The following is a 16331-nucleotide window of genomic DNA, read 5'->3' as shown; positions in this document are numbered from 1 at the left end:
ATTTATTGTCAACGGATGGATAAATAAAATAAATAAATAAATAAATACAGATATCAAAATATGTGACATAAATGGCCATGTCTTTTGACTACACTGACTTAAAAGTTTAAAATTTTTACACTGCTGAGGGACCAAATGCTTTAGTATTTGATACAAATTTCAACTGGTATGTCTATCCTTCTGAGAAAAACGATTTTTAACAGTCGGATAGTCAGACAGAAGGACAACAGAATGATTCCATAAGAGCTTCACTTTACCAATTGAGGAAAGAAACCCTGAAATGCATTTTTTTGTCTTGTATTGTGGCAATTTGGTTGGAAGCTAATGAAATGTTCATGTTTTATGTGATCCTATTTGACATGTATCAATTAACTGCAGACAGTGTTTCGTTACTCACTTTTATTTATTAAATAATGAACTGAACCGCAACATTCAGCAATAACTATTGGTAGCTAAATAACATTTGACAATAATATATCTAAGTAACAGATCTAACTTACTTTACATTTTCTGTACACAGGTTCCTGTTGGTTTGTATCGAGATTTTGATGGTGCTGATGATGTTAGCCAGATTTACTTTTTTGTTGATCAGCTGAAGCTACGACTGCAGTCCGAGGAGAACAAGCTAGATGGTTATGAGAAAATTCGTGTGGTGGGCAAAGGTTAGTGTTTACTTTGTATTACTATTATTGTTCCTGATGAGAATACATAGCACAGGCAAAAAACAAGAAAGGAATCAAACAGCATTTTGTTTCTTCAACACTAGTTACATTTGCCGGCCGGGATGGCCGAGCGGTTCTAGGGACTACAGTCTGGAACCGTGCAACCGCTACGGTTGCAGGTTCGAATCCTGCCTCTGGCATGGATGTGTGTGATGTCCTTAGGTTAGTAAGGTTTAAGTAGTTCTAAGTTCTAGGGGACTGATGACCTCAGAAGTTAATTCCCATAGTGCTCAGAGCCATTTTTTGAACTAGTTACATTTCCTTATAGTTATTGGCTATCCATTTTTTTTTTTTTTTTTTTTTTTTTTAGAGTTGGTATCAATGAAACTTCTACAAAATTATTTTACACTTAAGGAAGTGGAAAGTGTTCCAACGTTAACACATTGACCAAATGCTGCCAAACTGATACTCAACAATTTCCATACCTATGAGATATTTTGTTAAAATTTCATCCCAGAAAACGTCACATTATGCTTATTACAATTGTTAAGACTTGGAGAAAGGTTTAATCTTTGGTGTAGGAGACATGGGAACATCATATAGGATGCAAATTGTTGGCTGTGGTGCTGTGACTGCAGAGCAAGTCTTGATGATGTGGACTCAGGACAGTAGTGTGGCAGGAAGAACAGGCATGGATCCTTCCAGAAAGACTACACCAGAAGACTGTAGCACGATTCAACTGGCATTGACAAATAGAGCTGACAACATCCAAAATCCAAGTAGAGGTTGCAAGCAGAGAGTTGCTGGGAACTGTTGGGAACAGTGTACTTGAAGCTGGGTTTAGACCTAAAGTTGCCATGCATTTGTAGTGATGCTGATTGACAAACAAAGCACTAACTAGAAGCCTGTCTGAAATAGCTGTAACTGAATGGCTAACAAAGAACTAACTACAAGACAGTGTGAAATAGCTGTAACTGAAGGGCTTTAGTTTACTCTAGACTTGAATGATTCTCAATGTATCAGTACATTATTTTGTTAGTCAAGCTGTGTCACTACATCAGCTTCCTTCTCCTACTTTTTTAAAAGCCCTAGCCACAGGTACATCAGGGTGTTTTTACAGTAGAGCACACCTTTTCTCTGCCTGTGGGACAACTTTGGCCACCCATCACTCATGCTGCCCTGCAGTGGCTTATATAAGCTCCTACAGAGTGGACCACACATCTTAAAATTCAGTGCGATGGATGAGATGAAATGGTTTCAGTCAAGTGGTTGGAAGTGGCACACTTGGATGAAAGTGACTGTGGGCACTGCTACAGGACCACCCATCACACTGCCAACTAGACAGCACAGTGAGGCTCTGGGTTTTAAAAATAAAGTAGGGAGGTAATGGTGATGTATGGACACAGACTGACTAACAAAGGACTGTCTTTTGACAGTGTGAAATAGCTGTAACTGAAGGACTCTGATTTACTCTAGACTGACACAATTCTTAGCGTGTTTGTGTATTATTTTGTCCTGAGGTATATTGTTGTTATTGATGGTTATAGTGTATAAAAATTGTGTCTTCCACCGGACTGCCAATACTACTAATGACATCCCTACATGTAGTTTACCACTGACACCATACCACAGACAACTCGGACTTGTGTGGTGTAGAGCCGCACTCAACTGGAACATTGAGTGGAATCTGTAGTCTTCATCATTGAGTCTTGCTTCTGTTTGTAGTGGACAGATTGTGTTCAATGTGTCAGTAAACCACTTAGTAACAGGGATTTTTAAGACCCATACTTCTTCATATTGTGAAATCATGGTATGAGCAGCTGTTAAGTACAGTAAATATGACAACAGTACTGATTTGGTACTATTTGAAGGGAGACTGAATGCTCACCAGTGTTGGGCAAGAATGATAAATCCTGCTCTCACACCCTTCCTGACAATGCTGCTAAATGGTATATTCGAGCAAGGTAATTATAGATCCTGTACTGTAGTTGACATCACAGAAGCATTGACATATGTATGAATCCTAAACTGACCAGCCCATTCCCCTGAATTGTCTCTGGTAGAACATAACTGGAATGCAGTGAGAAGACATATATTTTTGTATCAGACTCTAACTAACAATTTTCATGCACTGACAAAATATATGTTGGCAAGCATGGCAAGATATTTCTAAAATGACATTCAGAAGCTGTTTGATTTCATTGTACAGTGAATACAAGAATGTACACTGATGTTTATGTTGGACACCTGTTCTAAATGGAATGAAAGTTTAATGGTAAATATCCAGCTGGTGCTTCAGAGTGTAGCACTTTCCATTACTGTAAGTGTATATTTACATAATTCTTGTTCTTTTAAGTATTGCTTGCTGACTCATAGCTTTTTCCAAAACTGACATACTGACTGTTAAATCTCTATTTTATTTGCAACAGGAGCATTTGGCAGTGCAGTATTATATCGCAAGGTTGCTGATGATACACTGGTTGTTATGAAGGAGGTGAACATGACAGAATTAAATGCAGTAGAAAGACAAGCAGCTCTCAATGAAGTTCAAGTACTTTCCATGCTTCATCATCCAAATATAATCAGGTAGTAAAAAAAATGATTTCATAGGTATGTGAAATGAAGTAGTAAATTGTTGATGGTGAAATCTTACATAATGTAACTGAGATAAGCAAAGGCAGACACCACACTGTTTTTCTTATATGAACTGAACCTAACTGCTCAACATTTGACCACTAAGGATAAATTGTTTGTTATTACTTCTGCATCTAAGCTACTAAAGATACTTGGGTACATGATTCACTTCTCATTGATTTCTTCAATCACTTCAACCCTCTTTGGGGATTTAATAGCAATAAATACCACAAAGCCATATATCAAAAACTTTAGATACATCCAACCAGAATATCAAACAGAAAAGCAATATTACAGTCCCGACGAAAAACCACCTTTCAAAATGGAAATAAATTACAGGTTTCCCTCTATCATCCAGCTTCATTGTCAGCAAACTGTTCTGACCCCACAGAAAAGTTTGTGTATAGGAGGATCATGGATCACTGTAATAATCAAAATGTTCTTAGTAAAGTTCAGTTCAGATTTCAAAAAGGAACTTTAAATGAATGGGATCATTCTTATTTGTTAAACAGCTTTGAGAAAGCATAGATAATAAATGTTGCAAGTTAGGATCTAAATCTTTTGAGAACATGAGTTATACTGAGGGAAGCAAAGCATTATGGCTTCTGTTAGACAACAAGAATGTGGCTTAGATCACGTCCATATGACGAAGAGCAGAAATAATACTAGTGTGGCATCTGCATCCCCAACTAAGGTACCATGATTTGCGAAACAGTACAGAGATCTGTGCTAGATTCTTGACTAGTCCCTAATTTATAAAATGATAGTGTCTTTCAACACATTTAACTCTGTTCACAGATGGCATGGAAAATGATGACTGGTGTTCACTGTACAATGAACCTAATACTAAGCCTATATTCATCAGATTTCCCAACAAGTTTGAATTCATTTTTGAATGTAGCTCTCCTAAGAAGATAATTAAATATAATAATGGCAAGTCATTAAAGAAGCCTTGGATTTGTACAAAATAGCCAGAACAATAATGACCCAGAAATACCTTCTTAGCACCATAACATGTTAAGAAAAGTTGTAAAAAAATTCAAGAGTATGCACATCTCATCTTAAACTGACAGATGACATGACACAATTGAATATATGTGGAATACGCTTAAAAGAGAGATGGGAAAAAGCTGCAGAAGGTGGCATTATTTCTGTTAAAGAGGCATTGTGAAAGACAGTTCATGTGCAGCAGATGTTTTCAATAACTGCTTTTTAAGAGTATATGAGGAAATTGTTATAGATAATTCAGAATAGAAAGCAAAACAGTAAACTGAAGAAGCAATACAGAGAACATTTGATTAATTAAAAATTAATCCCACATCCCTGTACGAAATAACTAAGATCTTCAGGGGTCTAAAAAGTAAACATTCATAACTTCAACAAGACACTTAATAGGTGTAGCACTATTATATGTAATGTTCTTAGTCACCAGTGTACTGCATCATTAGCTCTGGGTGTTAGGCCTCACTACAAAAAGGGTGGCACCACACATGTCCGTAATTACTGCCTAGTGACACTCCTTACATAATTTTCTTAATTTTTGAAAGGATAATGTACTCTAGTATTGTCATCTATCAGTGTAGTAACAGACTACTTAGCCGATCACAGTCTGCATTTCAAAAGGGCCATTCTACTGAGTCAGCTATTTATACATTTACTGAACACATAATGAAATCTTTAAATGATAAAACATACCAACTGGGATTTTCTGTGATTTATTTATTTTGTTGATCATAATATTCTAGTGTGGAAGTTAAGTTTTTATGGAACATGTACTTCAGCAAATTTTTGGTTTAGTTCATATATAGGAAGCAGAATTCAGAAAGTTATCCTAGGCTGCTCAAGTAATATAAATAGGGATGCCACAACATCTGCATGGGGAGGAATTGCAATTACAGTCTCACAGGATTATTCCACTACAGTTACTCCTTTATGTTAAAGATCTGCCTTTTATTTGAATCAGGAGGTAAAATTACTCCTGTTTACAGATGATACAAGCATTGTTGTGAAGCCAATTAAATAATTATCAGCATAGAAAATAGTAAATGATGTTTATGTGAAAGGTTTTGCACAAACAGGGTAGCTTTAAACTCTGAAAAAACAAAGTTCATGCAGTTTTGTACTGTCAAAAACTCCTGCCTCTATTAACCCAGTATATCAACAACAGATAATAAACAATGTACAAAACTATAACTTCTTAGGTTTACATGTTGATGAAAATTTAAATTAACATGTAGCAAATCTCGAAAATTTTTTAGATTTGGCTACTTTAGCCATAAGAATAATTACCAATTTTGGAGATATAGAACTCATTAACATAGTTTCATTAATTGAATTTTGATTGTGTAGTATTCTTGGGTAATTGTTCATTGAACAAAAGAAAGTAATTAGAATTGTGTGTATAGAGGTAACAAACATCCATATTGCAGGTATCCCTTAAAGCATCTGGGATATTAACCACTGCCTCAACGTACATTTAGTCAACTATGAAGTTTGCTACTAAATATCTACCTGAGTTTGAGAGTAACAGAGATATTTACAAGTACAGCAGTTGAAGGAAAATTGATCTGCATTACCCTTTAATTAAGCTAAAAGCTAACTTTAGCACAGAAAGGGGTAAAATTAGCAGCTACAAAACTCTTTGACAGTCTATCCATGGAAAAATAAAAAACCTGCTCAAAAAGCAGTGGCAGGAAAACAGACATATAGAAAAGATATTACTTATGCAAGATTTCAGAACCTGTGGCTCCTTCTTCTGAAAGAAGGGTTGAAAGAAAAACTTTCCTTCTACATCTGCATCTACATCTACATCTACATCTACATCTACATCTACATCTACATCTACATCCATACTCCGCAAGCCACCTGACGGTGTGTGGCGGAGGGTACCCTGAGAACCTCTATCGGTTCTCCCTTCTATTCCAGTCTCGTATTGTACATGGAAAGAAGGATTGTCGGTATGCTTCTGTGTGGGCTCTAATCCCTCTGATTTTATCCTCATGGTCTCTTCGCGAGATATACGTAGGAGGGAGCAATATACTGCTTGACTCTTCGGTGAAGGTATGTTCTCGAAACTTTAACAATAGCCCGTACTGAGCTACTGAGCGTCTCTCCTGCAGAGTCTTCCACTGGAGTTTATCTGTCATCTCCATAACGCTTTCGAGATTACTAAATGATCTTGTAACGAAGCATGCTGCACTCCATTGGATCTTCTCTATCTCTTCTATCAACCCTATCTGGTGCGGATACCACACTGTTGAGCAGTATTCAAGCAGTGGGCGAGCAAGCGTACTGTAACCTACTTCCTTTGTTGTCGGATTGCATTTCCTTAGGATTCTTCCAATGAATCTCACTCTGGCATCTGCTTTACCGATGATCAACTTTATATGATCATTCCATTTTAAACCACTCCTAATGCGTACTCCCAGATAAATTATGGAATTAACTGTTTCCAGTTGCTGACCTGCTATTATGTAGCTAAATGATAAGGGACCTATCTTTCTATGTATTCGCATCACATTACACTTGTCTACATTGAGATTCAATTGCCATTCCGTGCACCATGCGTCAATTCGCTGCAGATCCTCCTGCATTTCAGTACAATTTTCCATTGTTGCAACCTCTTGATACACCACAGCATCATCTGCAAAAAGCCTCAGTGAACTTCCAATGTCATCCACCAGGTCATTTATGTATATTGTGAATAGCAATGGTCCTATGACACTCCCCTGCAGCACACCTGAAATCACTCTTACTGCGGAAGACTTCTCTCCATTGAGAATGACATGCTGCGTTCTGTTATCTAGGAACTTCTCAATCCAATCACACAACTGATCTGATAGTCCGTATGCTCTTACTTTGTTCATTAAACGACTGTGGGGAACTGTGTCAAACGCCTTGCGGAAGTCAAGAAACACGGCATCTACCTGTGAACCCACGTCTATGGCTCGCTGAGTCTTGTGGACGAATAGCACGAGCTGAGTTTCACACGACCGTCTTTTTCGAAACTCATGCTGATTCCTACAGAGTAGATTTCTAGTCTCCAGAAAAGTCATTATACTCGAACATAATACGTGTTCCAAAATTCTACAACTGATCGATGTTAGAGATATAGGTCTATAGTTCTGCACATCTGTTTGACGTCCCTTCTTGAAAACGGGGATGACGTGCCCTTTTCCAACCCTTTGGAATGCTTCGCTCTTCTAGAGACCTACGGTATACCGCTGCAAGAAGGGGGGCAAGTTCCTTCGCGTACTCTGTGTAAAATCGAACTGGTATCCCATCAGGACTAGTGGCCTTTCCTCTTTTGAGCGATTTTAATTGTTTCTCTATCCCTCTGTCATCTATTTCGATATCTACCATTTTGTCAACTGTGCGACAATCTAGAGAAGGAAGCACAGTGCAGTCTTCCTCTGTGAAACAGCTATGGAAGAAGACATTTAGTATTTTGGCCTTTAGTCTGTCATCCTGTGTTTCAGTACCATTTTGGTCACAGAGTGTCTGGACATTTTGTTTTGATCCACCTACCGCTTTGACATAGGACCAAAATTTCTTAGGATTTTCTGCCAAGACAGTACATAGAACTTTACTTTCGAATTCATTGAACGCCTCTCACATAGCCCTCCTCACACTACATTTCGCTTCGCTTAATTTTTGTTTGTCTGCAAGGCTTTGGCTATGTTTATGTTTGCTGTGAAGTTCCCTTTGCATCTGCAGCAGTTTTCTAACTCGGTTGTTGTACCACAGTGGCTCTTTCCCATCTCTTACGATCTTGCTTGGCACATACTCATCTAACGCATATTGTATGATGGTTTTGAACTTTATCCACTGATCCTCAACACTATCTGTACTTGAGATAAAACTTTTGTGTTGAGCCGTCAGGTACTCTGTAATCTGCTTTTTGTCACTTTTGCTAAACAGAAAAATCTTCCTACCTTTTTTAATATTTCTATTTACGGCTGAAATCATCGATGCAGTAACTGCTTTATGATCGCTGATTCCCTGTTCTGCATTAACTGATTCAAATAGTTCGGGTCTGTTCGTCACCAGAAGGTCTAATATGTTATCGCCACAAGTCGGTTCTCTGTTTAACTGCTCAAGGTAGTTTTCAGATAAAGCACTTAAAAATATTTCACTGGATTCTTTGTGCCTGCCACCCGTAATGAACGTTTGAGTCTCCCAGTCTATATCCGGCAAATTAAAATCTCCACCCAGAACTATAACATGGTGGGGAAATCTACTCGAAATATTTTCCAAATTATTCTTCAGGTGCTGAGCCACAACAGCTGCTGAGCCCGGGGGCCTATAGAGACATCCAATTACCATGTCTGAGCCTGCTTTAACCGTGACCTTCACCCAAATCATTTCACAATTCGAATCTCCGTCAATTTCCTTCGATACTATTGCACTTCTTATCACTATAAACATGCCTCCCCCTTCACTGTCCAGCCTGTCTCTGCGGTATACATTCCAATCTGAGTTTAGGATTTCATTACTGTTTACATGTAGTTTCAGCCAACTTTCTGTCCCTAGTACTATATGGGCGTTGTGACCGTTTATTAATGAGAGCAGTTCTGGGACCTTTCTATAGACGCTCCTGCAGTTTACTATTAGCACATTAATATTGTTATTCCCTGTTGCATTTGGCCTACTCCTGCCTTGCCGCGTCTCAGGAGGCGTCTTGTCGGGCCTAGGGAGGGAATTCTCTAACCTAAAAAAAACCCAATGTGCAGTCCACACGTACTCCGCTACCCTCGTAGCCGCTTCTGGCGTGTAGTGCACGCCTGACCTATTCAGGGGGACCCTACATTTCTCCACCAGATAGCGGAGGTCGAGAAATTTGCACCCCAGCTCTCCGCAGAATCGTCTGAGCCTCTGGTTTAAGCCTTCCACTCGGCTCCAAACCAGAGGACCGCGATCAGTTCTGGGAACGATACTACAAATTGTTAGCTCTGATTCCACCCCGCGAGCGAGGCTTTCCGCCTTCACCAACTCCGCCAACCGCCTGTACGAACTGAGGATGACCTCTGAACCCAGACGGCAGGAGTCATTGGTGCCGACATCAGCAACAATTTGCAGTCGGGTGCACCCAGTGCTCTCTATCGCCGCCAGTAGGGCCTCCTCCACATCTCGGATGAGACCCCCCGGCAAGCAGACAGAGTGAACACTGGCCTTCTTCCCTGACCTTTCCGCTATTTCCCTAAGTGGCTCCATCACCCGCCTAACTTTGGAGCTCCCAATAACTAATAAACCCCTCCCCCCGTATGCCTGCTTGGACCTTGCTGAAGGAGCAGCCACATGTCTGCTCACAGGCAGAGTGGGCGATGCCACACGGCCAGCCTCCACATTGACCCTTCGCCTCATGCGCCGCAAACGCCGCTGAATCCGCCACTCCCCTTGATGAGAGGGTGGCCCAACTGCGCCTGGTACCCGCGAAGATGTCTCAACAGCAGGGACAGTGGGTGAAGCATGTAACACCTGGGGTGTACCTTGCGACGCACCAGACTCCCTACACTCTGAGGCAGCAGCCTGAAGACGGCTGACCGCGCCCATCAACACGCTCAGCTGTTCGTGAAGAGTGGCCAGCTTCTCCTGCGCCCATACACAGCAGTCACACATCCTATCCATCCTAAGGAATCAATTTACTGAAGAGACTTAATCAACTTTTAACTAGACTGCTAATTCACTAAAGGCGGCTGATTATTGACTAAACTGTGATTGCTAACCACTTCTTGTAGAAAACAATGAAAATAGCACTACCTGTCTCTGGACTGTATTCAACACAAACACTAGCACTACTAGCACTATGACTGACTAAAGGGACTCTCTCTGACTGTATTCAAAACAAACACGAAATCTATGGAACACTATTACTAACACTCGACAATTAAAGCTTCCTAAAAGCAAAAACACGCCGAAGAAGAAGTGACAAGTAAGAAAAATACAGTTAATACTTAAATTAAGTTAGCTCGCTGCACAGCAGACGTGAAGCAGATGGCGGTTAGGGCGACACTGACACTACTCACCCTGTCACGTAAGTATCCCCCAACCTGGGGTTCTCTGTGACTTTTCCAAACTGTACCCCTTTTCGTAAGCCATTCCAGTCCTTTCCCTTCACCCATCTTTCTTCCCTTTCAATGCTTCCATCAGAAGAAGGAACCAGTGGCTCCAAAAGGTTGCATACATAATACCTTTTATATACATGTGTTCTCCTGCCGTTTCTTGCTGAGCGGATTTTTGTTATCTATTCAATTACATTATATTTTCAATAATTGATTGTTTTAGTTGCAATGCCCATTGAAAAAATGTCTGACAGAAAGAAAGTGTGGTTTCAAATTTTGGTTTAAGATTTTTTCTCCTTACCAACTCCTTCTGTACCACAGAGGAATACTTGAATACAGGTGATTTGTCATAATTAGTCTTTATAAAAAACTAAATGGCTAGCATGTAACTATATAAAAATTATTTTTATATATGGCAATATAATGAAAAGGATAGATTACTACCTCACCACGTAGTGTAGATGTTGAGTCACAGACAGGCACAACAAAAAGATTGCTAAACAAGCAAGCTCTTGGCCAAAAGGCTTTCTTATGAAGTAGAAAACTGTTATAACATCAAGTTTAACACATATATTTCAGAACGACACACACATATAAGTCACAGAGTAAGTTGACAAGCAAGACATATGTACACGTTAGCATTCGAATGAGCACTGAGTCCCAGTCTAGAGGCCGCTGCTCGTCTGGCCGCTTAGGTGGCACAGCTGCTGCACGGCTGGCAGACAGCGCCGCACTTAGAGGACGTGTGTAATTGCGCGGCAGCGCTTTGAATGATTGGCGAGTCACAACAAAAACAAAGACACATACATTCACATAAATACCACTGACATGAACATGACTAATTTTTGTATGGCCTCAGTAGCCAGAGACAGTGACTATGTGTGTGTGAGTTGTGTCTGAGTGAATGTGTGTGATATGTTGTCTACCTCAGAATAAGGCCCTTTGACTGTAAGCTTATTTGTTTAGCAAGTTTTTGTTGGGTCTGTCAGTGATTCAACATCTCCACTATATGGTGAGTAGCAATCCATCCTTTTCATAATGCTGTCATTATTCCATCCTGGAATTTATTTTATTTTTTATTTTTATATATATTTTTAAGTTGTACACAAGATTTTATGTTTGCTCTGTTGATATGTTCCACACCATAATGTTTATGATGACTCCGCTCTGTGGAATAAGGAACTAACTACCTAAATCTCTCTCCTATGGTGGCCTATAAGCCATAATTTGAAAAAATGTTGCCATCAGCTGCTGCTAATAATGAGGGGCAACTGCTGTGTGATAGACCATCAATATTTTGTGTCTCATAATAGCAAACAAATGTTCAAGTGACATCACTATGGTGCATTTCAATTTGCCAGGAAATTTACTTTGGTAATAAGTATTGTTATCAAAAGGTGACAATCCACATATGGTATAAGCTTAAAAATACACTCTGAGGCGTATCTGCAGACTGAATTGCATTGTAACACCCATGATTCAATTGTAGATATAGATAGCATACTGTAGTGAACTACACTGAGAATACACACATGCTGTTACCTCCAACAGATAGATGGCTGCAGCTAGAAATTTTCTGTGGTCAAAAGTGTATTGAGAAAGATTCCCTGAAAAAATGCAAGCCATAACGATGGTGCAGAATTTTTTAAAGTGGTTTACATAACTGTTTTTGTATGGATCAGATCATAATTATATTACAGCTTGTAACATATGATTTGTACTGTAAACATTTGATCTGATCTTGACCAAAATGATATCTTTTTTGCCATAATTCCAACTATAATAAAGCAATGAGAGATTATATCATAGTATTTCATATCATAGAGTTAAATTTGGTATCCACTGTTAGTAATGTTTCTAAAAAATGGAATAGCTGAAGAAGTTATGATACTAGTGTTTTATTGTTGGCATGTATTAGAATTAGTTTGCAGCAACCCTTAGAAATAACTGTGTTTTGTCAGCAGTATTTGTCGTTCTTAGTGTCTCAGATGATTACATCCAATGGCAGTCCGTACCACAATGCCTATCAAATGTCCAATGTGGCATTCTAAAATGTATACTGTAAAAGCATCAGTTTCCCCATTATTTTGTTCTGTGTATTGGTATTAGTCACTTTAATTCAAGATTAAAGCAAACTGTGCAGGGATTCAAAAAATGGTGGGTCACTCAGTATTTTTCCCTTCCTTATCCATTTTAATGTCATGTATCACATTGGTATGGTCTCCTCTTCTTATAGTAAAAAATTACAACAGCACTGTATGCCACTTTCAGTTCCTTTCATGTTTGTTCGAAACACACAACTCTATTATGATTGCACCACTGTAGGGTTAAAGAACTGTTAATTAGCAGAGCCATAACATCTCTCATCACTACTATTTTAGAGAAATAATTTGAGACAATTGTTTCTAGCCTTCATCTGACCCACAAGACAGAATTAAAAATTCATAACTCTGATGTTGCTGATCAAAACCCTATAGAAGTCTACCTGCATTCAGAGAAATACTGTAATCTGATCAGTGGACTGAAAATGTACATTGTTAATCTCATAGTAGTTCCTTATAACATCTACATCTACATCCATACTCCGCAAGCCACCTGACAGTGTGTGGCATTCAGCATTCAGTGTTCAGCATTCTCAGCAGTTAAAAAAGTTCATAGATACAAATGTCAAGAAGTCACTTAAAAGTCAATCAGCTTCTGCAGAAATAATACAGTTCAAACCTCACCAAGACAGTTTCTTTGACCAGCTCATCTGCCAACTAAATATGAATTCCCACATCAAACTCAGTACCACCCATTTGGGCTCAATCTATGTGCCCTTGACACTGAAAGCCAAAACTGACAGAAAATTATCAATACACTCAAGATGGTGCTGCCAAATCATGCACGCCTGTACTGAAAAGCCAAAGTTTACCTAAGAAATTTCAAAAGTGCCACTAACAACTCCATGAGGGTCCTTACTGACTCCATGAATTTAGTACATGTATAATAATTTCTTGAATATTTGAAGCCCTTTAGCTAGTCAGAATGGAGGTTACTAAATAATTCTATAGTTTTACAGCCACAGGTTATCTCTATGTTTGGGTTTCTTCTACAGCCAACAAATCTCACAGCCCTCTGCTCATAGCTGTTGCCTAGTGGTACTATTTCTAACCTAATTTTGGTATCTAATGACCTTGAAAGCTGCCACTGTATCATAGAAAATCTGTATACTGGCTGTGTCAAGGGCTAGCTACGAAACTCCAAAAAAATATACACTGTGCAAAAGAAATCTCCCCTTGTGCCACAATTTGCTCAGCTTTGGGGAAAACCCCTTAACTCTAATATTGTGTACAAAAGAGTTATTCCCACTTCCACCTAGCGCAGCACATCTTTGTAATATATATCACTTGCATTTATACATCTCAATGACTACTGTGCTCTCTTGCAACATGATTTATACATTTAAAATTACTCTCCACATTGAACCAAGATCTTATGAAAACCCGTAAACATTCCTCACTGGCTTAGACAAGGTATATTGCACTGAAGAGCCAAAGAAACTGGTACACCTGCCTAATACTGTGTAGCACTCCTGCAATCACACAGAAGTGCCACAACATGACATGGCATGGACTTGACTAATGTCTGAAGTACTGCTGGAGGGAACTGACACCATGAATCCTGCAGGGCTGTCCATAAATTCATAAGAGTACGAGGGTGTGGAGATCTCTTCTGAACAGCAAGTTCCAAGACATCCCAGATGTGCTCAATAATGTTCATGTCTGGGGAGTTTGGTGGACAGAGGAAGTGTTTAAACTAAGAAGAGTGTTCCTGGAGTCACTCTGTAGCAATTCTGGTTGTGTGTGGTGTTGCATTGTCCTGCTGGAATGCCCAACTCAGTTGGAATGCGCAATGGATGTGAATGGGTGCCGGTGATCAGATAGGATGCTTGCGTACATGTCACCTGTCACAGACTTATCTAGATGAATCATGGGTTCCATATCACTTCAACTGCACATGCCCCACACGGAACCTCCACCAGCTTGAAGAGACCCTTGCTGACATACAGGGTCCATGGATTCATGAGATTGCTTCCTTACCCGTACATGTCCATTCACTCGATACAATTTGAAATGAGACTCATCCAACCAGGCAACATGTTTCCAGCCATCCACAGCCCAATTTCAGTGTTGATGGGCCCAGACGAGGCATAAAGCTTTGTGTTGTGCAGTCAGCAAGGGTACACAAGTGGGCCTTCAGCTCCGAAAGCCCATATTGATGATGCTTCGTTGAATGGTTCACATGCTGACTCTTGTTGACCGCCCAGCATTGGAATCTGCAGCAATTTGCAGAATGGTTGCACTTCTGTCACGATGAATGAGTCTCTTCAGTCATTGTTAGTCCTGTTCTTGCGGGATCTTTTTCTGGCCACAGCGATGTCGGAGATTTGATGTTTTATCAGATTTCTGATATTCGTGGTACACTCGTGAAATCGTTGTGCAGGAAAATCCTCACTTCATCACTACCTCAGATATCCTGTGTCCCATTGCTCATGTGCTGACTGTAATACCACATTTAAACTCATTTAAATCTTGACAACCTGCCACTGTAGCAGCAGTAATTGATCTGACAACTGCAACTGCACCAGACACTTGTTGTCTTATATAGATGTTGCCAGCCGCAGCACCATATTCTGCCTGTTTACATATCTCTATATTTGAATATGCATGCCCATACCAGTTGCTTTGGTGCTTCAGTGTACAATTGCTTCATGCTAGTATTTCAGCATTAATTTTCTAACATGTTACTGAATCAATTACCACATAAAATTGCTCATGTCTAAAATAGTCAACCAGTATCAGAAATGAATTTGAGCACATGTAATATGATTGCTTCTTTTACAGATATTTGGGAAGTTTTGAACGTGAAGGCATTTTGATGATTGAAATGGAATATGCAGATGGTGGAACATTGGCTCAGATGCTCTCCCAGCGCACTGTTCATCTTAATGAGAGAGAAATACTTCTACTGTTTCAGCAGATTGTTAGTGCAATACAGTATATGCATAACCACAACATACTTCATAGGTAGTGAAGTGCATACATTTATCTTACAGATAAAACATAATTGTAATAAAAACTCATATTTAGAGTGCACCACTGTTACTTGATGCTCACAATAACTCTGCTCTTGGTCATAACCTGAAGGTGACCATTCATCTGTTTAGTGATCAGGCCCACATAACAGGCTGTACAAAAGCTGTAGAAGACATTTTGTGAGATATGACTGCTTTCACAAGTGGTCTTGCCTGTGATCTAATACGATAGTCCACACCTTTGGCATGATCAGGATAGGATGTTCTAGTTGGGTGTAAAGAACAGGTTGCACTTAATACACGAGGCGTATGACTCATGTGGAAAAGAGCTGTACATATGTGTGGCATCAGGATGGATCAGGATATGTCACACATTGGGTAGGCAGTGGAATACCACTTTTGGATTGGTAGAAGGATACAGAGTAGAATGCCTCTCATTTCTGAGGGTCATGAACAGTGCAGTGAAACCCCTCATTTAAACTTTTTAATAGGTTAAGAAAATGTAAATTGTGGAAAATGAATTTTTGATACTGTAATATGTTTTATAAAATGTCAGTGATCTATTGTATTAATTGTATTAGTCTTTAAATTCAAATTCTTGATTTTACATATGTTTGATATTTCCTGAATGTGACGGTAGTTTCTACTTTTTTACCAAAAAATTCAGAACTGTGATTTGCTTCAGTTTCTGGTGATTTTGTCCTATTTTCTTATCTAGTTCATAAACAACATCTGCAACATAAATATATTTTTCTAATATACTCACTAATGCATTTAGTAAAACTTTAGCAGAAGTCAAAAGCGGTTATAAGACATGGACATATGTTGCATTCACACAATAGGTGTAAGAAAATTCAATGCTCAAACTAACAGATATGGTGATGGAGACAACAACAA

General features: G+C 39.3%; 1 protein-coding gene across 1 annotated transcript in view; it reads left to right on the top strand.

Moving 5' to 3' along the window:
- Positions 1-16331, top strand: part of LOC126354056 (serine/threonine-protein kinase Nek8) — a 305150-nt gene that overhangs the window by 58268 nt on the left and 230551 nt on the right. The window contains exons 5-7 of the mRNA XM_050003414.1: positions 521-662; positions 3092-3248; positions 15244-15426. Of these exons, the coding sequence (XP_049859371.1) occupies positions 521-662; positions 3092-3248; positions 15244-15426 (482 nt within the window). The remainder of the gene's footprint in view (positions 1-520; positions 663-3091; positions 3249-15243; positions 15427-16331) is intronic.

The sequence above is a fragment of the Schistocerca gregaria genome, chromosome 3 (assembly GCF_023897955.1).
Source record: "Schistocerca gregaria isolate iqSchGreg1 chromosome 3, iqSchGreg1.2, whole genome shotgun sequence".
Taxonomy (NCBI): Eukaryota; Metazoa; Arthropoda; class Insecta; order Orthoptera; family Acrididae; genus Schistocerca; species Schistocerca gregaria.
The sequence above is the reverse complement of the archived record's forward strand: the minus strand, read 5'-3'. Positions and strand labels throughout refer to the sequence as shown.